Source organism: Falco rusticolus, chromosome 5, assembly GCF_015220075.1.
Source record: "Falco rusticolus isolate bFalRus1 chromosome 5, bFalRus1.pri, whole genome shotgun sequence".
In the NCBI taxonomy this organism is placed as follows: domain Eukaryota; kingdom Metazoa; phylum Chordata; class Aves; order Falconiformes; family Falconidae; genus Falco; species Falco rusticolus.
The window spans coordinates 15236482-15262734 of record NC_051191.1 but is presented as its reverse complement, the minus strand read 5'-3'; the positions used below and the strand labels follow the sequence as shown (position 1 = coordinate 15262734).

At 41.6% G+C, this 26253-nt stretch overlaps 1 protein-coding gene across 1 annotated transcript in view; it reads left to right on the top strand.

The window, feature by feature from the left end:
* The window catches only part of CDHR3 (cadherin related family member 3), a 66700-nt gene that overhangs the window by 20359 nt on the left and 20088 nt on the right, over window positions 1–26253 (top strand). The window contains exons 3-11 of the mRNA XM_037388272.1: window positions 8440–8642; window positions 12744–12912; window positions 16632–16717; window positions 18625–18719; window positions 18825–18929; window positions 19789–19923; window positions 22545–22693; window positions 24026–24215; window positions 25850–26018. Coding sequence (XP_037244169.1) covers window positions 8440–8642; window positions 12744–12912; window positions 16632–16717; window positions 18625–18719; window positions 18825–18929; window positions 19789–19923; window positions 22545–22693; window positions 24026–24215; window positions 25850–26018 — 1301 coding nt within the window. The remainder of the gene's footprint in view (window positions 1–8439; window positions 8643–12743; window positions 12913–16631; window positions 16718–18624; window positions 18720–18824; window positions 18930–19788; window positions 19924–22544; window positions 22694–24025; window positions 24216–25849; window positions 26019–26253) is intronic.

The window sequence follows — 26253 nt, the reverse complement described above, 5'->3', positions numbered from 1 at the left end:
CACGAAGTAGTTGCTGATATAGTCTACTTTTGCACAGGTGAATGAATATTTGAAGCTTGTATTTCACTGACTTTCATGTTGTGTTAATTGCAGAAGAAAAATGAAGTATTTTTAAGCAGTACAAGAACTTCTCAAAGAGAAAAACATTCGGCAACAGTGTGCTTTTTACACTCATCGTGACTGAGATTGGGAGTGAGAACTTTGGCTTTTCTGGAGTATGGCCTTGGAGAAGTCACTTGACCTCTGTGTAGGGAGGATTCAAGTACATCTGGAGCTTTCTTGAACTTACATCCTTGTAATCTTCTATCTGCCTCAGTCCACATTTGTCAAGATAGAGTGGAGGGAATGGGAAGTACCAGAACCATCTCCCCTTCTTAATGCCTTACATATTCTCAGTCCTTCTAAAATAAGTGCTCAGATTCTTTGTGGCAAAAGACAGACGCCCGGGATTCCTCCTTCTCCGACAAATCCTTTCATCCCTTAGGTGTATAACTGCTGGAGCAATGGGAGGAACTTGTCAGCACTGACAACAGCAGTGCTTTGGGGCTTCTGTGTGTACTTACCCAGATTCTAGACCAGGGGTCCTCAAACTTTTTAACCAGGGGGCTGGCATGCAGATGCAGTGGCAGGCAGTCATCTGCGGCTGCTTGGTTTCCCCCCCCCCAGCCCCCAGCGGGGGAGGGGGGCGGGGGCGTTCTGTAAATACCGGGGGCTGGATTGAGGACCCTGGGGGGCCATATCCGGCCCGCGGGCTGTAGTTTGAGGACCCCTGTTCTAGACTATTCTTTACTTAAACCTGGATCCCAGAAAAAGCTCTTGGTGTGATGGAATAAATTCTTATTAGCAGACATCTCAAGTTAATTATCAAGGAGGTGACTAGTGGGTTTATGTGTCTGCAAGTCAGTGCTAGAAAATAGATGGCCCAGAGATCTGTCTGGGACTTTTTTGCTTAATTGTATGGGTTACTAACCTTGCTAAGATGGGATTGCTTTAGGTGAGATTAAGGTAGCGTGGGTAGTACTCATGACTTTTAGTTTGCTTTTTTCAATCACAAATAGTACAGAGGAAGCTTTTAGCTGAGAAATCAAATTAAATGGTACATAAGTTTTTGGTGTAGGATGCTAAGGTACTGTTTTAATATGTTAGGAAAGGTTACCAAGGCAGTGGATGGAGAAGCTGTACTGTTTAAAGAAAAAGGAGATGAAAATAAAACCTGACAGTCTAGGTGATTTAATTCATAAAATAACAATAATAAATATGCTTGAACTGAGGCTGGAACCAGTGTGTGAAAATTCTCCTTAGGCTGCTCAATTTTTGGTGAGTAATTACCACAGAAGAGCAAAATGTTTCCTTTCATGTGAGTTGGCTAAGAAGAGAGCCACTACTCTGGCTGAAATAGCCATTAATGGGGAAATTGTCTTGAACCTCTGATGTGTTTGAAGAGAGAACATTTCTTTCCTGTTGACAGACTGGAAGCCAATTGAGAATTAAATGCATAGAAAAAAGATTAATGTCCTGAACCTGCACATTTTGTTATGCAAGGCTACTTGTCTGAGGCTGGCCTCTGTTAAAATCCCTTACTTTTCTGAGGACAGGCAATTGAAAGCTTGCACATCAGTTCTGCTCAGTCCCACCCGACATCCCTCACTTCCATGTTCTTTCTCTCTGCACCCCAACCTAAGACCAGTGCAGTCTCTTGCACTCTGATCTGTTGGTCTTTCTCTTGAAATGAAGATTATTTAACTTCTTGGCAGATATAGCATCTTTCTCACATTCTCCACCTTACCTGATAATCCAGAAGACATTTCTTCAGAAGTACATTTTCTCTGCACTACTCTAAAATGCCCTGATTTCAAATAATCTTGAAAACCAAGGAATGATTAAAAATCCAGATTGTTCCTTGACTTTTTCATTTGCTCCAATTAATTTTTCTTCCCTCTGTTTTGCCTGCAAACTCCCTGGGTGTATTCTTGCTTGCACTGCCTTGACCTCTCTTCATCCAGCTGCCTTAAATTCCCAGGAAGCTCATTCCTGACCTTCCTGCAGCGGCAGAGTTACTGTTGCTAGTCTCACCAGGGAACTTCTGCCTTGCTCACCTTCTCCTAACTCATCTGTTCCTAACCAGCTCTGTACTTGATGATATGCATATATTTATTTCTACTTGATTTTCAACCTGTTTGGGGCTCTTTTTTAACTCTGGCTGCTTTTTCACTTTATTCCTTATAGGCTGGCAGAATGAATCAGAGAACCACAGAAATCCACTCAGCAGAGGGATATAAGAAAAGAGGGATCTATAGGAGGCATTGAGAGGTACTGGCAGTGACTGAAGGAAAAAGAAGGAGCCAGAGCCCTGTCTGCTCACTCACTCCACCTGTATGAGCTGCCCTCCATGCTCTCCTCCCTCACTGTGTGCTCCTCTTGGCTCTACCCCCGGTCTCCCTGGTCACCTCTATGGTCTCTTCTCACAACATGCTTGAACCATGAGGCTTAACAGGAACTACTTGAAAGCCCTGGAGACACACTCAGAGAGAAAACAGAACTTAACCACTCCATGGGTATTCACATAGCACCTGAAACAATTATCTGTTACACTTCCAGGTGAAGCTGGGGAATGGCAGCATTTCAAGCACATGTGTGTTCCAGATGTCTTTGCTGTCTCCCATATCCCCCTATGATGTCTCTATCACAAGATGTGCAGAGGAAAGTCTGCTTTATATGTATGGACGTTGAACTCTTACTGAAAGTAGATCTGTGTACATTCTCAGATGAAGGAAGGACAAAACAAATAAGATAGAAAATGTATTTACAGAAAAAACAAACAACAAAAAACCCCACACAAAAGTGATTCCCCCAAAACCCCAGCCTAAGAAGTAAGAGAAAGAAAATAAAGGACAAAATTTGTAATCTCTGAGTTATGGAGAAGGATGGAAACAGTCCTATCACTCAAGCTAGATGCTAAACAAATTTAAACACGTATCTAAAAGACTGCCTACTTTAAAACTTAGTCCAGATGTTCCCGTAGTTCTTTCAATATTAAAAGAATCAACAGAATAATGGGATAGATTGTATATTGCAACTAAAAGGAGGGAATAAAGCTAGCAGCAGTTTTACAGTGCTCTGATAATTAGTAAAAGATCACAGGCTTATTATACAAGCCTGGTTCATGCCTGTGCACACAGAGCTCATCTTTGTGAGATGTCTGGTAAGATCAAAAGCTTCTTTGTGGACCCAGGAAATTCATATGAAGGGGTAGCCAATGATCTGATAGGTAAGAGGACTGGTTAGACCTTTTGCCAGTATAAATATATTTACATTAATATCTTATCAGCATAACTAGGTCATTTGAGGGTGGGATTTTCCGTAATTTTTTTACTAACATAAAGTGTAGGCACACACTTCCTGGGCCAGCGGAAGACCAGCTTCCTCTGTACTACAGGTTGATGCAGTATGTGCTCCCAGATGATATGATGTGGCCACATTCACTTTAAACCCAGGTTGGATCTGAACTTGGCAAGACCCTAGAAGCACTTTTAAATAGATGCAGATCAACCATGAAATAAACTTTTCTTATGATTCCCCAAACCAGTATCAGATATGTAGGTATGGCTCAGTTCCTATCAGTAGGCTTCACTGATGTATGTTTTCCAGTTTCATTGTATCAGTGAATCCTCCAGGGCACATGTGTATAGTAGTTTAAGATACGCACGCAGCAAGCATAGGCAATGCCTGCTCCAGTGTTAAACTAGCTATTCATGTTCAGCATGTTCAATTAACATGCTCATACTACACAAAACACAGGAGCACAGGACAGAGCTCTCTAAACTACTGTCAGCTTTCACTGGGACAGCCACAGAATGTGATACAGAACCATCTAGAGATGTTAGCTTAGCTCACAAATCAGTGTGGTTTCTCTAGAGCTGTGTTAAACCTGAATCTCTAAAATCTGCCTCTTAGTAGAGCTGTTAAGTTTGTGTGGAGGTGTTTGAGAATCAACTACATGAATCCCTGAGCAACCTGATCTAATTAAGCCTGCTTTGAGCAGGGTTTGACTAGGTGACCTCCAAAGGTCCCTTCCAAGCTAAATTATTCTGAGTTGATACTGATGCACCAGATATTGCATCCAGTTCATGTATTAGTGTCACCTCTATACTATGCTCGACAAAAAAATGCTAGGACTACCCTTAAATATTAAAAAAACCCACAAAACAACACCAAAAACATTTCACTGGTGTATTGTGGGCTAGCTAGCTAAATGCCTAATCTAAGGGAGACACTGCACTTTGCATAGTAGTCTATGCGGGTCCTGAGACAGCTACAGCAAAGCTAACTTCATCATGTATGTGTGCTGCTATCTCACCTCCAGGCATGCAGTGTATGTGGCCTGAGTAATTCTCTGATAGCCATAGAAATGAGAAAACTTCAGGTTCTTGGTTTAAGTAAAAAAGCATGAGTATTTGATTCTGGTGTGTGAAGAGAGCACCTAATTTGCCAGTGATGAAAGCAGCATGGTATTTTCAGATTAGAACATACTTGATTCTTTTCATAATGCTTCAATAAATAAAATAATTGCAGTGAAAGACCTATTAATGATTGTTTTCTCAAGTGTGGCCCAGGTCTGTGGATGGAGTGTCAGCAAGGAGCAGTTTTCTGACAAGCAAACAAGGTGACAGTGTTTAGAAACTCCCTTAGAGACACGGGTCCTTTGTTTTGTTTCTCACTCTACAACATGAAAAAGAGAAAGCAGTTAGGTGGAGCTAATGTAAACTAGGGAAAACATACCATGATCTTCCTTCAGTTTGCATCCTGGGAACATGAAGGACAGGGTCATAAAGACGATGAAGAGCATGCTCCTTCTCCTCATTTCGCTGGCAGTAGTATCTGGTAAGAACATGATTTCATTATGCTGCTAAAATTAGAACACTGTTGGCTGTTATACTTTCTCTTGGGAGCTTTATAATACATATTTAGGGATCAGACACGGATGGAAAAAATCAAGTAACAATTATTTTCCTACTGAAATAGATTGAGCTCTGTGGTTACAGCAGTATAATGAAGAAGGGAATAGAACTCCTTGCTGGATGAGGCACTTCATGTGCAATTACCACTGCTCAGTGTGACAGTGTTGGAGTGGGAAAGGAGGACAGCTCTCCAAGAAACAGTATCTAATATTAATACTCCAATAATCATCTTCCAGATATTGATAACATTTCTTTTTGATGAAGTAAAACAAGCAACCAAACAAGACCAAACAGGAAAACATGTGGAGAATATTAGTAGGGTAGTATCACTGTCTTTGCCCAGTCTAAAAACGTGGGAGATTAGCCAGTATGAATATGTGCACATTAGCAACTGAAGGTAGATCTTCAGACTGCAGTCTGTGTGGCTCATGGAGCACTTGGTGTTACTTGTAGTAAGGTAGCTGCTCAGGGAGGGTCAGTTTGCTCTCAAGGAACTGAAATAGTTCTGCCAGCCCTCAGGAACCTGTCCGTATTTGGCTGTTTTCCTGATGTCCCAAAACACTGAGCAGGACACTGCATATGAATCTCAGCTTTCCCTGAAAAACAGCACTTTTCTAACCTGCATGGTTGTGGAGAGAGAAAAGCTTGAAGGTGTGACTCAAGCACATTGTGAAGACTAACAGATCACAGATAAATAAGACTTAAATATATATATATACTTCTCAAAGCCAGTCTTATGGTTGCTTTGTCTTAGACTTAGCATTTGTCAATGTGTGGGGTTGGTAATTCTGATAAATAATGTGTTAAATTGCTTCAGGCATGTTTTGTTCTCCGAAGTAAGGAGGTAGGCAAGGACTTGTGAATATGGAAGGAGAGCTTTTGTAAAATCAGTTGGAAGAAGAAGTTGCCATTGAGATGCAGTACCAAAAACTTCAGTTGAAAATAAAGAGCAAGAAATAAGAATTTGTGATTTAGAAAGACAAATCCTGAATAAACAGCCAATGAAATCTTTAGAGATAATATAAAAATGGCAACTCTTTTCTTTCTACATCTCTAAATTTTACAAATAATTTCATTGATTTTATGAATGGTTTCCATTAATGAACTGTGGCTTGTTGAGGGAACTGGATTCATCAGGTACTCTCCACAAGAGATTATATTCAAAGTTCAGCTCCGCTTAAGGAAATGTATCCCCCAAAGTGCGTCTCAGCCCAGTCTCATTTGCATAGGTGATTTTTATTGATGATGTTTTCCAGAATCTGTAAGGACATTGATAAAAACTCGGTCCTTCACTGGGTCTTGCTTCCACTGACATAAATCAGTAACAGCTCAGCTGAACTCAGTCCTACCAGTGTCAGTGTGACCTGTTCAGACTAGCTCCTACAGGCAGTTCCCACCTCACAGTCTCCCACATCCCAGCCTGTACCTCACCTACCTGCAGAGCATCCCCAAGGCCTTTTTTTCCATAAATGCCAGAGTAATCCCAACCAGATCAGTGATCCATGGACCTGATGTATCTGGGGTGTGGGAGCATGGGAACTTCCATGCAGCTGTGGAGAGGCTCCGGGGAAGTGCCTCAGTTCTGCCTCTTACTGGTGAGGCCCTGTGCTCAGAAGAGGCCTTCCCAGAGGCGAACTCTCTCACCACAGCCTCGTACAGCTGGTTACATGAACAACACCTGCCATGTTCCCTCCTTCTCCCCACAATGCAGACTGCAAGAGAAAGAACTGGGGGTGTCTGATGGAGTCATGCCACTCTAAGCACTCCAGGAAATGCTCCAAGGACAGGTGCCTCCTGGGGTAGGATGTGAGAAGAATGGAGACCGTGGGACTCCATGCTTTGTCTTGGGGACTCATCTACTGCTACTGGGTTTGCTTCTCATATAGCAAAGGCACTGGGATCCTAGGTCTTCTCTGATCGTATAGGGAACAGTTATTTAAGAGGCCAGTAACAGGAGCAATGTCTATCACACAAAGGCCATATGTGGGCTATCACTAAAATGCTCCAAAATTTTTCTAGGGATGTAAGGAAAGAAGATTTTTTGATAGTTTGGGAAAAAATGTCACTAAGGCTTCTTCTAATGTCATTGGAAAGCATTGGAGCTGAACTCTTCCACTCCAGATTAAAAGGCCTGCTGCCCCTGGAGGAATGGCAATTAGAATGCCTCTGTGGTAGCTGATGTGGGTCATCAGTCAGTCACCAGCTACATGAGGAGGGGCAAAGAGAGATGGTTCTGTCCCACACCACAGAGGTGTTGCAAAGCAGAAGCTTGCCCTTTGGCATTACATTCCCAAGCTCCAGGCTGAGGCTGAGCATCCAAGCATAAGCATGTTGCAGCCCTAATGGCCTCAGACTAGTTCCTGTAGCAGTCTTTTACCTTGCAGCTGCCCAGTAAAAATAAAAACTTCATGGAGTTTTGGCTACAGTAATAGCTGGTATATGAACAGCCTGGTCAAGCTGTGTGAGAAGTATCTGCGTCCCTCTTCACACACAGTGTGTAGGGAGTTTGACTGAACACAGCCGCCTTTCTTGGCAAGTGTTTTGGACAAGCCAGCGAAGCTCCCCTAAGCAATGGTCAGCCCTGCCATGGTCTCACATTGAGGTAAATTGCCAGTTCAGGGATGTGAGGTTACCAAGATGTTTCAGGCCATGCCCTACAAGCTGTCCTGATTTATGTTTTCTAGACATTCTTTATGAGATAAATTTGTTAAAATATTATGTTACTATTTGTTAAAATAACAAACCCCAGAAGCTAAATGAGAAAGGAAGCAAAGATTTTGGTTTGGGAAGTCCAGAGGTCTGACCGAGAAGCAAGGAGCTCATGCAAAGCTGTTGGATGCCACAGCAGTCCATGCTGCTTCCAGGCAGTTTTGAACCATAGGGTGCTTTTGTGGGCCTGCATCTCCTCCAAGGACTGGAGGTTGCTCTTCCATGCTCAAAGCAGAAGACACAACAGCACAACCCCCAAAGTTATTGCTGACTCACACTACCCATGAGCCAGGCGTGCACAGAGCTATCCTAGAAAGAATAAGAGGGAAAATGGAAGAAATGGGCACTGCAGATGGTGTAATTCACAAAAAAAGATTGCTTCTTTAACATCCAGGTCAGTGTGATTCAAGGTGCTTTTTGATGTGATTAGTGCACAGAGGCAGCAATTAGTAGAGGGGGTGAAATGAAATAACAGAAACATGTTCCATTTCTTTGCTTCTGTATAAAGGCATCTATGAAGGCAAATGATGCAGTAACAATGCTACTTTAACAACAGCCACTGTAGATGACAGCAGTATAGTACTGAATTAGATAAAAGACTGATTCTTCTGCCATTAGCACTGGATTTACTACTGTGCAATGCCACCATTCATAAGCAAGAAGAGAATCGGGCTGTTTTGTGCATTAATAATGGCAGCTTTTGGCACAAGCTGTGTGCTCCTGCTAGCCTAAGATTCCCAGAAGTAATTTTACATTCATTTTCATCTTGCAGGAAGAAGAACCCAGTTGCTTAAGGGCTTACCTGCAACAAGCACCGTCGAAGAAAATGCAGCAGCTGGTGTTTCAGTTTATACCTTTAACGTAACTGTTTCTCCATTGTCTTCTGAAGGCGTTGCAATACTTCCTACCATAGTAAATTCAAATCCACTTACAGAGGCTTTTGATATTGAATCAAGAGGAGGTCTTGAATACAGGGTGAGTTTTACCTTTAGCTTGAACAATGTTTGGTCATGTAGGCTGATGTTTCCTGGATTACTAAGCACCGAGAGCACAGTGCCTTATGATTTAATCAGAAAAGAGTTGCAAATGCAGACTGTGGTAGTATTTGGACATGCTGTAATGGATATGACAAATGAATAGCAATAGTGATTATAATTTTTAATTGCATCTAGACAAAACCCACATATCACAATAATTCCATTGATTCCATGATAGAAAAAATGTGATTTTTGGAAAATAAGAGGTGGAGAAGGACATATAGGACCTACTTCTCTTTTAAGGATTTGTCCATAGTTTTTCAATTTATATAAAGTCACCATGAATTTAAAATGCTTTAGTTAAACTACATGCAGCTTCTGTTGGGTCACTCTCACCTAGAATTAAAATGAATTTGACTCGCTTCCAAAATAAAGTAAGCTGAGTCAGGTCAAAATCATATTTGATTCTGAATGAAGGCTGTGACACATGAGGAAGTTATCTTGAGGTAAGAAGTTACCACACTTCCACCCATCTGTGATCTCTTTCTGTTTATTGCATGCTCTTGTCCTATGGCAAATGCAAAGCAATTCCTTTTACTTCAGGCTAATTTTCATTTCTGGATAAATTAGCAAGTATTAGCTCACATTTGTCACTAGCAATGAGTGTTCAGGCACATAACTTGTTATACCATTGTAACTTGCTTGTGTGTTTGAGCCTGAACAGTGACAGTGTCTTTAAAAGATACAGACAGGCACTGAGCAGAGTCTTAAACAGTTAATTTGAATACATTTTTCTGGGTGTTTCCAAGAAATTTCAGGTTTTCACAGAACTGATACAAGGGCTCTTTTCTTGTTGTCTTTGCTGGTGTTTCTGGGGGGGAAATTTGGGAAAAGTAAGACTGTGACCACAGGTAATTGCAGCTCACTGGTTCAACCTGCCTTCAAGGAGCTGCTGCTGTTCCACTGCTCCCTCCCAGCACAGTACAAAGCTTGGTTGTGCCAGCTCTGCTGGTTCTTTACCTGCTCCCCAGCCAGATCAGTGAAATGGTTAAAAAAAACTCTCAGAAAAGCCTTCTTTCACATGTGAAGCATAGGATGTGGCTGCACAAACAGCTGAACTGGGTCAGCTGAGGGGATGTAACAGGCAGAAGGAAATGGATACATACCTTTAGATGGCTTTGCTGACAGAGAATTTGTAATGTGGGACTCCCTAGGCTGTATTTTGGCATTTTGAATCAAAGCTATCCATTCTGCTGCAAAACATAGCCCTTTCTTATACCTGTTTGCTCCTGTCCCATGCCTTCTCTATGCTGTGCAGCACAAGCAGTTTATGTTGCTGCTTGTTGAGTGGGACTGAGAAATTAATCTGGAGGGAAAATAAGTCTGCAAATAGATAAAAGGTCTCTTCTTGATTTTTTTTAATGGCAGGCATGATAGAGAAATTCTTGTTCAAGCACAGTGCAGAGTGTGACACAATAATGGAAATGAATGGCCAAGAAAGTGTAGGCTGGAGACTGTCTTCCAAAGCACCAATTTATATTAATTTCATACCACAGCCCCATTACCAGAATGGCCTGTGAGCCCTTGTATGCCTTGCTTACACTGTAGCTGTTTACAGGGGTTTTAATCTCACTTGAGGAACTAGAACAAAGAAGTTGGGCCAGTGAATATCAGTCATAAGAAAATAATAAAGCAAGCTACATACAAATTCTGCAAATTAGCAGCTGAGTGCTAATTACAACTCATAAGACAAGGATAAATACACAAGTATTCTTGGTTCATTTATGTGATGAGGATTGCTACTTCTGATTATTTATTCTGTGTTGTGGCAGATCTGTACAACATTCTGCAAAAGTGATGTGATCCAAAATGAGATACTTCAGCTCTACCTACTGCCATTAAATCTTTGCTAAGATATAGAAAAAGACAGTATTTCATGTATGAATTATGAGGTTTGCAGATGAGCTAAGTACCTGTTAGCACAGGCTCTTCTGTATTTATGAAGCACATTTTCTCCTGTTGCAGCAAGCCAAGGCAATATCACAATTTCCGATATATTTTGAGATTCTGAGAACGTCACAGTTTCTGAGATCTGAGCCCTGCCCATTCCTCCTCACTTTACTCTTGTTTGAAGAATCCCGTGGGCAGAAGATATGTTGAATGCATGAAAACATACTGCTGCCTGCGGCTGCCTTGATGCTGTTAGTGGTGCTCTCTCTGCATCGTGGGAGTGAAGGGGGGAGCAGGGAGCAGTGAAATTCTCAGGTGGAATGAGGGGTAGACAGTTATGGGGTGACTCTAGATCCCCTTTCATGAAGTGTGCAGCTGCTTCAAGTGTGTACAGTGTTGCCATTATCAGTAGGCATTGCTCCTACCTGGAGGAGAGGTGAACTGTGGCTCACAGCCTATGCCAGTGGCAAGCTGTTCTCAAAAGCAATCTAGAAAGAGGCCATCTAGAGTCACATCTTCACTTGCAAGGTCTCTATAAAGGAGGATAGAAGATGCATAATTAGGCAGTCTGGATGTAGTTACACCACCAATAAAAATATTTGGCTGTGAACTGGAGGGGTAATCCCCAGAGCACATAATTTCTGCTTAGAATTGGACAGTTTCTCATTTTGAATTAATTGCATCTGTTTACTGTATTTAGTTCTCCAGCAAACATTTATTTTGGAGATCAACCTTCCCACTGGTGTTACAAGCTTTTGTAGAATGTTTTTTTCTGAGTTAGCATCACTTTTATGGGAAACTGCTATTTGTGCAATATAGGAGAGAAGGAGACCATCCAGGACACAGGTTTTTTCTCCTGTACTATAACAGAAAGATCCATGAGGTTCCAGAGAGCACCTGTTTTACATACCAGAAGGCATAAAATGTTTGTGTTCCTGTTCACTCTCCTCCAACTGTCTTTATTAATTGGCTCTGTTTTGACTTCTGACTCCTAATTGTGCTGAAATCACTTTTGTCCTCTGGCCATGGCATCTCATCTAAAATCAAGGATTTGTTTTGTTGTTCTCCTGCATCATCTCCAGGCTCCTCCATTCTGCAGTATTGTGAATACACTGACACACTCCTTGTCACACATACTTCTGAGCCTCAACTCTTCTCCATTTCCACAGCACCCTGCTACTGTGTTCAAGCTTCACAGTTTTTTAGCTACACAGCAAATTTGACAGTCACATTTTCCTTTCTTGTCCAAGAAAGGGAAGTTCTTGTTTCTTTATTAGCTTCAGCAGTGAAGATTGAGGCACGCAACTTTCAGCATCCTGCTGTTGCTTGGGACTCATCCTAATTCCAAAAGGAATGTATTTAATGTTTTTTCATGGAGTGTCAGTCTTGTGCTTGTACATATTCTGTGTTGAGGCAATATGCAAAGCTGGAAGCATTAAAAAAACAAACAAAGCAAATATTTGCCTTATCAATCTTGTAAAACTTAAGGCTTAAGTTGTTTTTTAATGAGTTTGGCATTTTCACCAAACAGTTATGGTCCCTCTCTCGTACAGTGTGCTTTTGCAGCTCCCTTCGTCCTGTGGTTTCCTGCAAGTCTTCTCCCAGACACACCTTATACAAGGCAGGGGCTGCTACCTGCTAGACTATACTGTTTCCTGCCCCCCGCTCTCCCCTTATTGCAAGTAAAAGGTCTTCCCTTTCATGCTCCTGACTCACAGAAATAGTGAAGCTGCCCTTGTGTCCTGAAGGGCTTCCTCCCAGTTTTCAGCCTCGTCACACCTCAACTGCTTCTGGAGCTTGGTGTGGAAAGGTGAAGACTTGGCACAGAGAAGTACTTGCGAAGTGTAGTCCTGACCTGTAAGGCAAAGTATTGCCTGTGAGGCAGGACAGCTCCTTCCAGGCTTTCTCCTCCTCAAACTGTCCTTCACACAGGAGGTCCTTGAGTTGCTCTATGAAGCCACAACATTTTGGGCTTTCCACTCTGTTTTTCTCACGTTTCTGCCACTGGCAAGAAATGTGCCAGCAAGTAGAAGGTGACCTAAATTACCATTTACTGATGGAAAGTGTCACTTTACTTGATTTCATTCATATAGACTATAACTTACATCTTTTGCATCATGTGCTAATGGTATTTTTTTTTTCTTTTCAGGTTGTTACCACTGGAAACCCTGTTCTAGATTATGAAACTATGCCAAAGAGGTTTGATTTAGAAATTTTTGTTGAAGACACATCTGGAAGAACTGACCTTAACATACTCACTGTCCAAGTAATAGATAAAAATGAGCGTCCTGTGTTTCGAGGAAATATGGCAATTCAAAGTAAGATAATGGTAGTATTTGAAAAGAACAATATTTGAAAAGATGACATCAGATTAAAAACCCATGTAGCTGCATACAGTGAATGTAGTTAAAGTGGTCTGAGCATTTTCCTTTAGAAAAACAGGGGAGGAAGGGTACACTGTTTTTATCAGAGCTTTATTTTACACAAATATTTGGTATACTTCATCTCTGGAAGAAGTGCCCTTTTAGTTTTCTTGAAGTTTTGACCAAAAATGATTTGACCATTTTGAAGCACCTGAAGAATTAAAAGAAAAAAAAAGATGTTTTTTGTACAATTAAGTATACATGTTCTTTTTTTTTGTAAGATGAATACCTACCTAGCTGTATGTATTAGAAACTTGATGTTTGGTGGGGATATAACTGTTGAGTATGTTTCAGTAGTTTGTTGAAAATGTTACTGATTTGGAAAAGCAAGACACATTTAAATAAGTGTATGTTGTGTACATGCAAGAATTTCTGAGGGAAAACAGTAAAAACACTGCTCTGCCAATGTTTTACACCTGCATTTTTCATTTGCATCTGCACATGAGAAATTAAGCGGAAAATCAGTTTGAAGAGCGTGATCTCAGAGATTATGATCTATGGTGGTGCAAATGTAGAATCAAAGAGTTCTTTCTCCTGCATGGGGCAGATGGTGTTAACCAGGTTTACTTTCAGACCACAGGCAAAGGTGCATTGGGGAGGAGCATGCAGTAGCCTTAGGAATGAGGCTGGAGAGTCTGGACACCAGCTGTTGTCAGTGCAGGATTTGCATGCCATGCAGTACTTAATACAAGGGACAATGCCATCAATAGGATAGGAAATAATTGTCTTACTCTCTGAGCAATCTCGTTTTGTTCATTTACTAATGAGAGGGACCTGGAAAAGTTGTACCATGAGGTGACAGAGTATAGTGATGTATTTATTATGTATTCACACACAGACAGAACAGTTCAGGCAGTGAGTAAAAATATGTTCCTATTATTTCACAAGGTACTGAGAGCCTGTTTGAAGTCTTGATATTCTAACAGCACTGTACTGAAGAGCATTCAATAATTCAATATTCTTTTTTTTTTTAAATCTGAAAATATCAAACTGTGATCTGTTCATGGGAGGTATTCGGAGCTGGCTGCTGACCCCCCCTCCAGGTCTGGACTAGCAGCTGGAATTATGTAGGCTGGATTCGCAGCCCTTGGTGTGGTCAGCAGGGCTGCAGTCTTGATTTTTGTGTGCGGCTGCAGAGGGCACGGCTTGTCTGCCTGGACGGTTTCGGACCAGGTCCACTCAAATTCAGCCTGCTTCACTAATGCCTCCTAAGCACGTTGACACTCTTGCTTCCATACACTACTTAGTTTGTAAAGCAAATTAGCTTCCCTGAGGGAAGAGGCTGTGTCATCTTCTCACTATAGCTGGTGTCTTGCATATCATGGGTGCTGCTGGAATCTAATAATAATTAAATGTGACACTTCAGGGGATCGGCACAGCATGAAACACACTTTACGTGGGAGCTTGTTACAAATAAGTGCATCAGCTTAACTCTCAGCTAGAGCTGCCATTAATTGGCAAGCACAGATGTCTGATCTGTCTAACTGTGTGGCTTTAGTTAACAGTACCAGCCACAATTAGACACTAATTGCGCATTCGCTGGTTATGAAAAAGCATCTCCCTCTCATTAAACTTTATATTAATATTGTTGTCCTCTGGCAACAACTCATTATGCTTCCCTGGGATTCCCACTGCTGTGATGAGAAGCAGCAGTCATCAGGGGTCACAGTGGAAATTAATAGTCCAGAAATAGCAGGTCCAGCAGACACAAAAGGGCATAAAGCAAATAATGTGATCTAAAGATATGTTGTTCTGTGTCCTGGTTTCAGCTGGTATAGAGTTAATTTTCTTCCTAGTAGCTGGTACAGTGCTGTGCCTTGGATTTAGCATGAGAATAATGGTAACATGCTGATGTTTTCGTTGTTGCTAAGTAGTGCTTAGCCTAAGTCAAGGATTTTGCATTTTCCCATGCTCTGCCAGTGAGGAGGAAGGAGGTGCTCAAGAAGCTGGGAAGGAGCACAGCCAGGACAGCTGACCCAAAGTAGCCAAAGGGATATTCCATACCACAGAACACCATGCGCAGTATATAAACTGGGGGGAGCTGGCCGGGGGAGCTGGCCAGGGGTGCTGATTGCTGCTGGGGGACTGGCTGGGCATCAGTCAGTGCGTAGTGAGCAGTTGTACTGTGCATCACTTGGGTTTTGGGGTGGGTTATTTCTCTCTCTCTTTTTGCTGACTCCCTTTTCATTACAATTATTTTTTATTATTAATATAATTACATTTCATTTTATTTCAATTATTAAACTGTTTTTAGCTCAACCCATGGGTTTTACATTCTTTCTCATTCTCCTCATCTCACCACTGGTGGGGGGTGGGTGGGGAGGGAAGTAAGTGAGCAACCGTGTGGCACTTAGTTGCTGGTTGGGGTTAAACCATGACATTCTATTAATTGCTCTACCTAAGGAGAGATAAGCCTATTGCCAGTGGCCCAGTACAGGATAGCCCAAATGTGAGAATTACTGGCATGGGAAGAAATACACTTTGCACTGAATTAGCACCCTTAATAAGGCAAGAATTTAAGTCAGAGCAGACCTTTCACTATTCATTTAACTCGCAGGTGTAAAGGAAAAGCAGAAATGAAGAGTAAAGTCTCTGAGCTCTCCTGGCAGGGTGCAGGGGGTGAACAGGGAGGGGGTGGTGATGAGGACCCAGTACAGGACTATGTTCTTCCAATCAGCATAGTAAAGTGTGTTGTGGTTTAACCCCAGCTGGCATCTAAGCCCAATGCAGCCACTCACTCACTCCCCTCCAGGTGCGATGGGGGAATCAGAAGACTAAAAGTGAGAAAACTCATGGGTTGAGATAAAGACAATTTAATAATTAAAGCAAAAGCTGCACACACAAGCAAAGCAAAACAAGGAATTCATTCACCACTTCCCATGGGCAGGCAGGTTCAGCCATCTCCAGACAAGCAGGGCTTCATTATGCATAATGGAGACTTGGGCAGACAAGCCGTGACTCCAAACGTACCCCCCTTGCTCCTTCTTCCCCCAGGTTTGTATGCTGGGCACAATGTCATATGGTCTGAGCTATCCTTTGGTCAGTTGGGGTCAGCTGTCCTGGCTGTGTCCCCTCCAACTCCTTGTGCCCTTCCAGCGCACTCGCTGGTGAGGTGAGGGGCAGAAAAGCCTTTGGCTTCGTGCAAGTGCTGCTCAGTGGAAAGAAAACATCTCAGCTTTATCAATATTGTTTCCAGCACAAATCCAAAGCACAGCCCCATACTAGTAGCTACTATGGAGAAAATTAACTATCCCAGCCAAAACCAGCACATAAAGACACAGATGTAGCCCAAATGCATCATTTCATTCCATACCCTGTGAGCAGCTCAAAATAGGCTGTATGTAAAGATCAGTCTTTCTCCTGAAGGCACAATTAATATTGCAACTCATGGGCACAGTTAATATTGCAACTCATGGTGATGTTTGCCTGTTTACAGACCTGCAATTGTTTTCTTTTTATCTTGTGTTTGTGCTCTTTGTGTTGATTTTGGAATTGTGAAGTGAGAAGATGCAATAGGCAATAATTCATCTGGACAGCTTCAGGGTATCAGTACGTTTACTGCTGTGTCCTTTATTCTTACCCAATTAACACCGAGTACTCTTCTATCCATGCAGCTGTAATGATCTATGTCTTGGAAGGAACACCTCCAGAACACATTTACCAAGTTGATGCAGCTGATCCTGAAAATGCTGATCTCAAAGTAAGTTGTATTAAAGAAAAAAAACCCCAGAGATGATAGAATCCACTGTATCTGAAATGCTAATTGCCAGCATCTTTCAACAACTTCCTTCCTTATCAGGAACACAGGAAAAGGTTTAGTCAGGAAAAAAGAACAATTTTCAATAATAAACTAAGTAAACCCAGCCTCAGTGTTTGGACACAAATTGTTTTTTGAGTTCTTAGCCCTCCAAAATTAAGGGATATTTAAGGCAGAGTTTGATATAGTTAATCAGAGATACAGTAGAAATTGTCTTTTTTTTTTTTTGTAACATAGCTTGCAAAACATTTCTTGTAATTGAGAGTGACTAAAAGTAAATTAAAAATTTTAACCTTCTGTATCAAAATATAAATTCTTTTAAATGAGACAGTAAGGAAGTCACTTACAAGGCAACTGAATCTCAGCTTTTTGACAATCCCAGGGCAAACGTTAAGAAAATGTTAGCTGATCTAAAAATACTCTTGGTATCAGCAAAAATTTCTGGAAAGTGGTAAGTAACTGCACTTACCTAAGAATTGTGTTGTGGCTTTGCTTTATTGGCTTTGGCTTTGTAAAAGACAGCACATTCAAGAAATGGAGTTCAAGATGCCTGAGTAGTGTAGCATTATTCAAGAGAGCAATTAACTTGAAGTCCATCCTCAGGCTTTGCCCAGTTAAACCACCGACCTGAGATGGTGAGGAAGGAAGCAGAGGCCTGGGGGTTTAGCTCTGATTTGTTTCTGAAAGCAATAGCAGGGAGTTCCATGCGCCTTCTAACCCCTGATGAATCTCAGGCATGATAAGAAGCTGCAAATACAGAAATGCTGGGCAACAGGTAAAATAATAATCCAGAGAGGGAGTTTAAAAAGTTCAACTGGCAAAAAATTGTTAAAAGAATTGTGATCACCTAGCCACTTTTTTAAAGCAATTTCAATTAAATCTATCATTGCAGGAGGCAAGTCGTTTCACTCAACTCTCTGTACCTCCTGTTTTTTTCCCAAAAGGTAACACCAGAGCAGTTGCATCCCCTGGACAGATCTGCTCTGTGGATTTTGCAGATTACTTGTATGGTGCATGACCCTCTGATGTTGCATACTTCAGACTTTATGGGTAGTATTAGCATCTGCACTAGCAAAGGAAATGTCCTTGAGGGCTTATTGGTGATGGCTTGGCATGTGGAAGATAGCAGGGGAGGACATGGTGGGTATGTAGTAGCTACCTCATGGCCACAGGGAGGAGGGTGCTGGCTTCCACCCTACCGTGTACAGTGTTGGGGTACTCTAGTCCTTCCCACATCTGCGCGCTGCTGTTGTACCCGTTTGTGTTGTGTACTGTCCAGAGCAGCTGCTGCTACATGCTGCTGCTGGGCAGCCGTGTTAACGCTGGGCTGTTGTGAACATGCTTCACTCTCACAACCCTCATGTACTCTGTGAAAGTCCACTCTCTCCTTCTTGCCCTCTCCCATCATCCGGACCCGCAAACTTCATTGCCTCCTCCATAGCTCTTATGTCCCCCAAATCCAGCCTCACTGATTCTTCTCTCTCTTCTTTATGGATGTACTCTGCTGACACCATAAAGCTGATTTTTGCCTATGGCGCTGTGGCTCTGCTGGCTGGCCTTTATGTTAAATTCTCATTGCAGACCTGGAGCTCACAGAGGTATAGCGTGGGCTTTAATGCAGCTCAGTGGCTGACTCTCCGCTCGCTGGCAGGCAAAGCACTTACAACCAAGTCTGAGCTGCTTCAGCTCAGATGATCAGGGCTTGTGCTGGCATCTGTATGTCAGCATGTTTCATTACACAAAGTTTGAGGCAAATGCTGTACTATAACTTGGCCTGTTCTACAAGGCAAAGAGTGAATGGAGGGATATTTAAAGTTACAAAGACTAACTCCTTGCTTTCTTCATTTCAGTATTCACTGCTCCCTGCATCAGTGCCATTCTTGGTCTTGGAAAGTGGAGCCATTTTTTCCACAAAAGAATTTGATTATGAGAAAGATCCACATTGGTGAGAGTGTATTTTATTCATGTGGTCTGTTAGCTTACAGTAGGCAGAGAAATGTTTTCCTGTATAGCCACAGCATGATTTGTGTTTTGTTTTCTTATTTAACAGTTACCTTTTAAATATAACAGCAACAGATCCAGATGGACTCAACACGACTAAAACAGTGAACATAAATATAATTAATATCAATGATGAAAGACCTTATTTTACCACGTGAGTGAAAAACTTCCATTGTACTTGAAACGTAGATGTTTTCCCAGTTTACTGCTTTGGCACCAACATAAGGGCAAGTAAATATAACAACAAAATACTACTGAAAACAGTATTTTAATTTTGTTATGATTCCTGTTTTTATACTGGAAAGCTTTGCCCTCATTTCCCTCTTTTATTCTTTTTTATATTCTTAATAGTTTCAAGTTTTCCAGGCTCTGCCTTCATACTAAGAACAGCCAAACAAGCTTGTTGTATTTGTTAGCATTTAGAGAGGTTAAAGCTATGCAAAGACCTTTGGACAAGTTCAGACAAAGAGATGAATGTTACCCTGTGTGAATACAATCATATAGAATTTACCTCTCATGCAGATGTGCATTTCACCATAATAGTGTTTATTCATGCAGAAATGTCTAGACATAAAAAGGTCTCACTTTTGATCTGCCTTCCTCTTCTTCCCAGACACACTTGTAAACGATTCTGGTGATCTTTGAAACACCGTTGTCTCTTTCTGTGTCATAAGCAGGGAATTGTGTCATAATACACAGAAATAGATTTTGAAGATTAATGGGGTTTTAGTTGGAATCAGGAATATTGTTGAAAATTTGGAAAAAAGGGAAAGAATATACATGATTACAGAATATACACCAGCAGGCTGTTGTGAAAAGCATGATGGGTGATTGTTTCTGAAGCAGGAGCTTGACAGTTATTACAGTCGATCCAATTCTGATGATGTATCTCTGTCACTTGCATGAGGCTCTGAAGGGATTCAAGACACTTTCTTTATGTCTTCTGATCCTGAGTCTCTATAAGGTTCCTGCTGAGAATATTTATCATGTCTGCTCTCCTGCCATCTATGCAGAGGAGAAGACAGTGTAGCACCTGGGTCATGCCAAGAGGTTTTCAGCCACTTGTTTGGAGCAATCTTCTGGGTGTTTTGTGGAGGCAGAACAATGCATGGTTCCTGGGCTGAGGCCAAGGATCTGGACCTTGCTAGGTAAAGTGGTGGAGAATCTGAAGAAACAGAAGAATAAAGTGTTAGAAACAGAGATGGATTGTTTTTGTTGTTGTTACTTAATTAATACTTTAACCTCATGTCTGCAATAATCAATAAGGTTAACAGCTTTCTCCACGTTTCTGTACTACTACAAGCAGGAAGAACCCTCCTCCCAGTGTCAACATTTGCACATTGTGTTCTAGACTGATTATTTCCTCCAAATGTTGCTATTTCTATGTATTTATCCTTACGTCTGGAATGCTAAAGGAACTCTTTCAAACATTTATCTACTTGTTTGAATTAATGAAAGTTGCAGTGACTTGAGCATCCATAACACCTAAGGTCCAAGATTCAGTTATCATATGGCACAAATAAGTCCTGGTATTTGAATCTTCTCCCTTTTAGATTGACACTACAGACCAAAAAGAGAAGCTCAGTTTGTAAAGAACTTCAAGTTACAGTTCATGATCTGTCCTCAGTATGCACATGTATGGCCTCTCCCCTGCTAAAATGTGTGCTGCAGGCTGGGGCTATGTACTTTCTGATGCTATAATAATTAGTGCTGGGATGGGAGCTGGGGAAACTTGATGAGTTAGCAAACCTTCTTTATTTTCTCCTGATCAAAGCTGTCAAGAACAGAGTTTCAAAGGGTCTTTTTAACTGTTCCCATAGTATATGCAAGCACATCTGGTTTTGGTGTTCACAACACTACATTGGCATTCAGCCTTTTGAATTTCTGGCTGTTAAAATCAATGAAGACTTGTGGAGTCAGGAAAACAAAGAGAAGACAAGAAAGCAAACACATGCTTCCTTTGCAACTACTTTGCACTGTTTAAAATGTCTGCTTGAACCATCCTGTAAAAAGCCACTGACAGGTGGCAGACAGATGGACAACAGGGCACAGCCCAGACATAGCTGCGGAGGAAGTGGCCCCCAACTCCTTCCCAGCTGTACTAGTACTTAGTGCTATGGGGTTGTATTCAATAAAGTCCAGCTTTGGCCCAAAAGATCTGGTGGGGACAGGACAATGGCCCATGCAGGGTGCAGGAGGGCTGGTAAGGCTGTGAAGGTGGAGCTGTGGTGAGTTTACTGTCCACGGAGAGGACAGAGTTGTGGTCCCTGTGGGCATAGGGAGTTCCGTACTTCAAGCCAAAACCAGTTAGATCTGTCCCTCCCGTATTCCCCAGTGATCAGAGAGTCATTCTGGGGTGGCATTTTTGGTAGCAGTGAAGGAGATCTGTTGCTATTTGTTTTGTTTCTGAGTGACTCCAAAAGCAACAGGGGAACAAGGAAGAGATACAATGCCAAGAGTGAAGTGAGATAGAAACTTAGTAAAAAAAAATAAATACACTGATTCCACAGCTTTCACAAACTCCTTGTTTACTTCTGGCTGTAAGTTAGGTATATTTACTGGGAAAACCCTATGTGATTTCCCTCCTGTATGTTTGCCTCTTTTCGTAGGATCTGAAAAAGCAGTTGAAGATACTGTGTTTTCTTAACCATTTTTAAAATTGCAAGTGAAGACCCAGAGCCATGGGATCTTCTGTCTCTGCAGTTCTCTGCTCCAATTGCTAAGTGCCCTGTGATGTTGGTTTTCAGAGGACAATGGAGGGCTCATGCTTTCCTATAATGGGAACTATAGACTAGGCCATTAGCTTAGTGGTGGCATAGGAAGTTTAAAACGTGCAAAAAGGAGTCAATTTTGAAACATACTCCTAATGCTTTTCTGAACTCTTGAGCACCTTGAAGTCCCTTTGATTTCCTGAAGCAGATGTTTGTATGTGTTTCAGCCTTCATAAAATCCTTGCACAATTACTGTGCTTGCCCATGCCTGCTTTTGCATGTGGTTTGCTTATACATTAAGTACCATAATTGCATACCTGAGTACCCATGTGAACATGCAACTGCAACCATTGTAAACAATCCTGCACAACTGCCTGCCATACTCTATCTGAGATAGAAAATTCACTTAAGTCATGGGAAATTTGGAAGCAGTGACATACCAAACAGCAGTAAAGAACCATTTTCTGTATGTAAAATGAATCAGACAGACAGATGTTGCTGGGAGTTTGGAACATGTTCATCTGTTGGGCACCCACAGAAGTGCTCCTCCCTGCCTCCACCTACTGCAGGGGCAACTCAGATTTTTAGTAATACTGTTGTCCCCAAAAGGCCTCCAGAATTCATTCCAAAAGATAATTAATTACATTACTGCATCTGGTTTTGTTTTCCTCTTGCAAAATGAAGGAAGTAAAGCAAGTGGCTTTACAAGCTGGTGGCTCTGTAGGGAGATGGACTGAATGACTTAACAGCCTCTTCCATCTTCAACTTCCATGGTTCCGTGAAAGTCAAATTGGGTTTTCTGTGAAAAAGTTTCAGGGGAAGGACACTTATTTGTGTGGCTATGTCATCCTTTATGACCACATACCGGTTCAGCTATTGCTACACGTCCAGCTGGCAGAACCAGTGACTGGGACATTTACCCTGACTTGCAAATAGCCTTCTCTGAGCCAAGCATGGCTATGGCTCTGCTGCTACAATTGGCTGCTCAGCTAAGTCTGTAATCAGTTGCCCTTGCAAACACAGATGTGCGCTTTGCTGATTTTTATTTTATCTTGTAGAAAACAAAGAATCTACAGGATTCCAGAGGAGCAAAGCCCAGGTACTGTTGTTGCCAATATAACAGCTAAAGATCCTGATGATGAAGACTCTCCCAGCAGACTTTTCTACAGCATCCAGTCTTCTGACAGATATTTCTCCATAAATCCATGTAAGACAAACAAAAATGTGCATTCTGGCACCCAAAAAAAGAGGGTGGCTACTTTGGCGAAAACATTTTTGCCTTGGTTTTAATTTTACTTACTTTATTTTGTGGCTGCCCCTAGAAATAAGAAATGCTCAATACATTATTAGGGTCAAATTCTTTGGTCAGCTGACCAAGATTCAGTAAGACATCTTGAAGAAAGTAGACCAAAGGTGACTTCTTGACAAATATTGATTTGTGCCTGGAGGGTGAAGGTCCCTTCAGTGGTAGTAAGATTAGCTGTCTTCTTTTTAATCTCCGAGGACTGCAATGACCCTTCTGGGGCTCTTGAAACAGCTGCACATAAAGCATAATGTCCTCTGTCCTGCCTGAAATCTGCTCCAGCATTGAGATGCACAGCAAATCTGCACCTCAGCTTCATTGTTTGATTCATGATCCTCCTCAGACAAGGCCATCCAAAAGAGTCCTCTTTCTCATGCTGGTCCTGTCTCCTCATGCTCTCTGGGGGTGCGTACACTAGTGCCCTGAGGTTTCTGCTCCAGGGCTGACATTCAGTGACTGCTTTGCTCCTTATCTGCTGTTGCTTTAGAACTGCTTATCACAGCTGTAAGAGATTCCACACAACACAGTGCTGTGGGGGATCAGGATGACCCTTAAATGCTTTGGATTCCCTATGCCCTTTGGCCATGTATTGCCACCCTCTCCCTCAATTACAGTCCAAAAGGCAGAGGACATACACACTGTTCCTTTACCTCCTTTGTGCTCTGGGAATAGTATTGTGCTGTGCCATTAAAATCTCTTTTTGAACAGAGGCTAGCAGAAGTGAAAAAAAAATATGTGAAGTGAATGACTGACCAGAGTACTTGGTGGAATCTGTCACAGCTAAGAGCTGCTCTGTTGATGTGTGAGTAGATTTAGAGGTGCTGAAGGATGCTTGAACAGTAGAAAGTGAAGCGGCCTTACTAGCTTGGAGAGCAATGACAGCACAGGCATTAGCAGCTCATTCTCCTTGATGCTCTGAGTGCACTCAACTCTGATTTGCGCTAGCTCTTTGAGAACATAAGGGAGATCTAACTGCTTTCCAAGCCCTCTGCTGAGGCCACCTATGGCATATTTTTGAGCAATGGGTATCTATCCGTGGAAGTCTTACACAGACCTTTCAGAGCCATTTTGTATCATTTTAAAAAATGACTGAACTAGCCATGATTTGCACAGAATAGAAGACTTTTTATTCTGCTACCTGCCTGCCGAGCTACCTTGTCCTCTTGCAGGTACAGCATGAGTGTTTGTTATTTTCCCTCTTGGAGAACATCTAACTTCTGGCTGCTTTTTGCCCAGCAACAGGAACACTGCAGGTGACTGGGAGAATCAACCGAGATGCCATTCCTCTGCGGCTCCATCCTAACATCTCATTGATAGTCTGGGTGGAGGACAGTCCCAGCAGTGGTCACACCAGTGAAATTGAAATCACAGTCATTATTGAGGATATCAATGACAACCCACCAGAATGCAATCCTTCTACCTTCAGGTATTGAGGCTTTTCATTGCCTTAGTGCTGCCTTGTTGCCCCAGACCAGTGTGCTGTCTAGGGCACATCAGTTAGGGTCCCCAGACCTACAGCAAGAGGTTTGAATGGACATTTATCATCAGATTTTAAAGTCTGGTGTTCACTCTAAGTGTCTTAGGGCATGAAACTCAATTTCCTGACATATTCAAACTGGAAATTTGGACTAAAAATATCTGTGTATAGTCAGCTTATTTATTTCTATTTCTTTCAGATATCTAAACCCTTAGGATGTGTTATAGAGTCACTTTTCTGACCTATACAGGTCCAGGCTCCTCCTTTCTTACTTTATGTTAAACCGTGGGGAATTATTCAACAAGGAAAGCTTGCCAGTCAGTTCTGGAATTTTATTTTAAACTTCCTGATCTTCTCTTCTGAATTTCTCTCTGGTGACCTGCATGGTTTTGTCTAATGCAATCTGTAAGGTCTTCAGAGTTCAGATCACCTCTTCTTATAAGTGTCCTCTGCACACAGTAACTTAGTCATGGACTTTGCTATGACTATGAATGTTCTGAGACCTTTGTGATGATTGAGTAGTTTATATTTGCAGATGAGGGCATAACATTAACTCCGTTTTACAGATGAAGAGTGTCATAGAAAGACCGAAGTAAAAATTGTCCACCTGAAGTGTTTGATGTGCCTGAGCTGTGAGCTTTCAAGGTACACCACATTGCATAGTGCAGTTCTTCAGGTGTACTTATGGTAGTTTATGGTCCTGTAGGTAAAACCCCAGCATCTTGGGCCAAGAACTTATGCAATGAGGATTTCCCAGTTAGTATCTGTTTAAATTGCTTGCACGCTATCTAAGAGAAATGTCTTGCACTTAAATCACATACTTTTACATACTAGCAGGAATTGAATCCAATTCTTCAGGGTGCTGCTTAGTTACAACATCCATGACAATAACACAACAGTCTGTTTGTTATCTAGTGAGCTTAAATTTTGATCTGAAGGAGGCAAAAATCTTCAGGGAAAAAATGTGATCAAATAAAGAACTAGTCTTACAGAGATTGCACAAGGGAACAAAATCAGGGCTTAGTGGTATTTCAGCTGGTTCTTCTTTTTTAATTTATTTAATTCTCTTGATTTAAAAAAATATAATTGACACCCTCTGCCCCTAGTTCCATCACGTGCATCACAGGGACCGTCACTATCAACAGCAGGGCCAGAAATGCTAGTTTCACAAAACAGCAGAATGGTCCAGCTATTAGTTAAGGGGAAAAGAATGAGCTTCTTAGCAGGAGGACTTCATAACATACTGAAGAAATGAGTGTTGTAAAGATATTTAAAAAAAATACTAGCTGTTAACTAAGCTAATCTTGAACATTAAGTTCTTGTGGCAGCTTCTGAAGTTTAGCTGAGTTTCAGGTTTATGGTTCAGATCTAGTTAAATATTTCTGCCCTGCCCATTGTACAGGGCTGTTGTCCACCACGGCTTATGGATCAGATTCTGCGTTGCTTCATCAACTATTGCCTGTTTAGTTCTAGGATTTCACTTAGTAAATAAATGGAAGTCAATGTTTTGGCATGTGATATGTGAAAAGTTCAAGAGGAGAAATATAAGTTGCTCTGATGGGAAATGTGTTTGTTTTAAACAGGAAAGAGGCAAATGAAAATATGACTGCTGGGACATTTCTTCTTGATCTTAGAAATTACTGTAAAGATATTGATGTTGATCCATCAAACAATCAATTTAAATTCACTGGATTATCTGGTTTTGGAAGCAATAACTTCGCTCTGGAATCTACTGTGTCTGGAAGACTTGTGGTCAGTCATCTGTGGCTTTATGTTAGATTGTCCCGTGTCATAAGTCAACTTATGAAATATTGTAAGTTCTTTGAATTCATTGTCTGTACAAGACAAACGAAGAATTACTGTAGTTCATGTCACAGTGGGTATGATGTGATAATGACTGTTTTGACTGGATGTGAACTACATAGCCTTTGATAGGATGCTTTCTATAGATTGTACAGAATTCGATGAACAGAGAACTGTTTTCTCC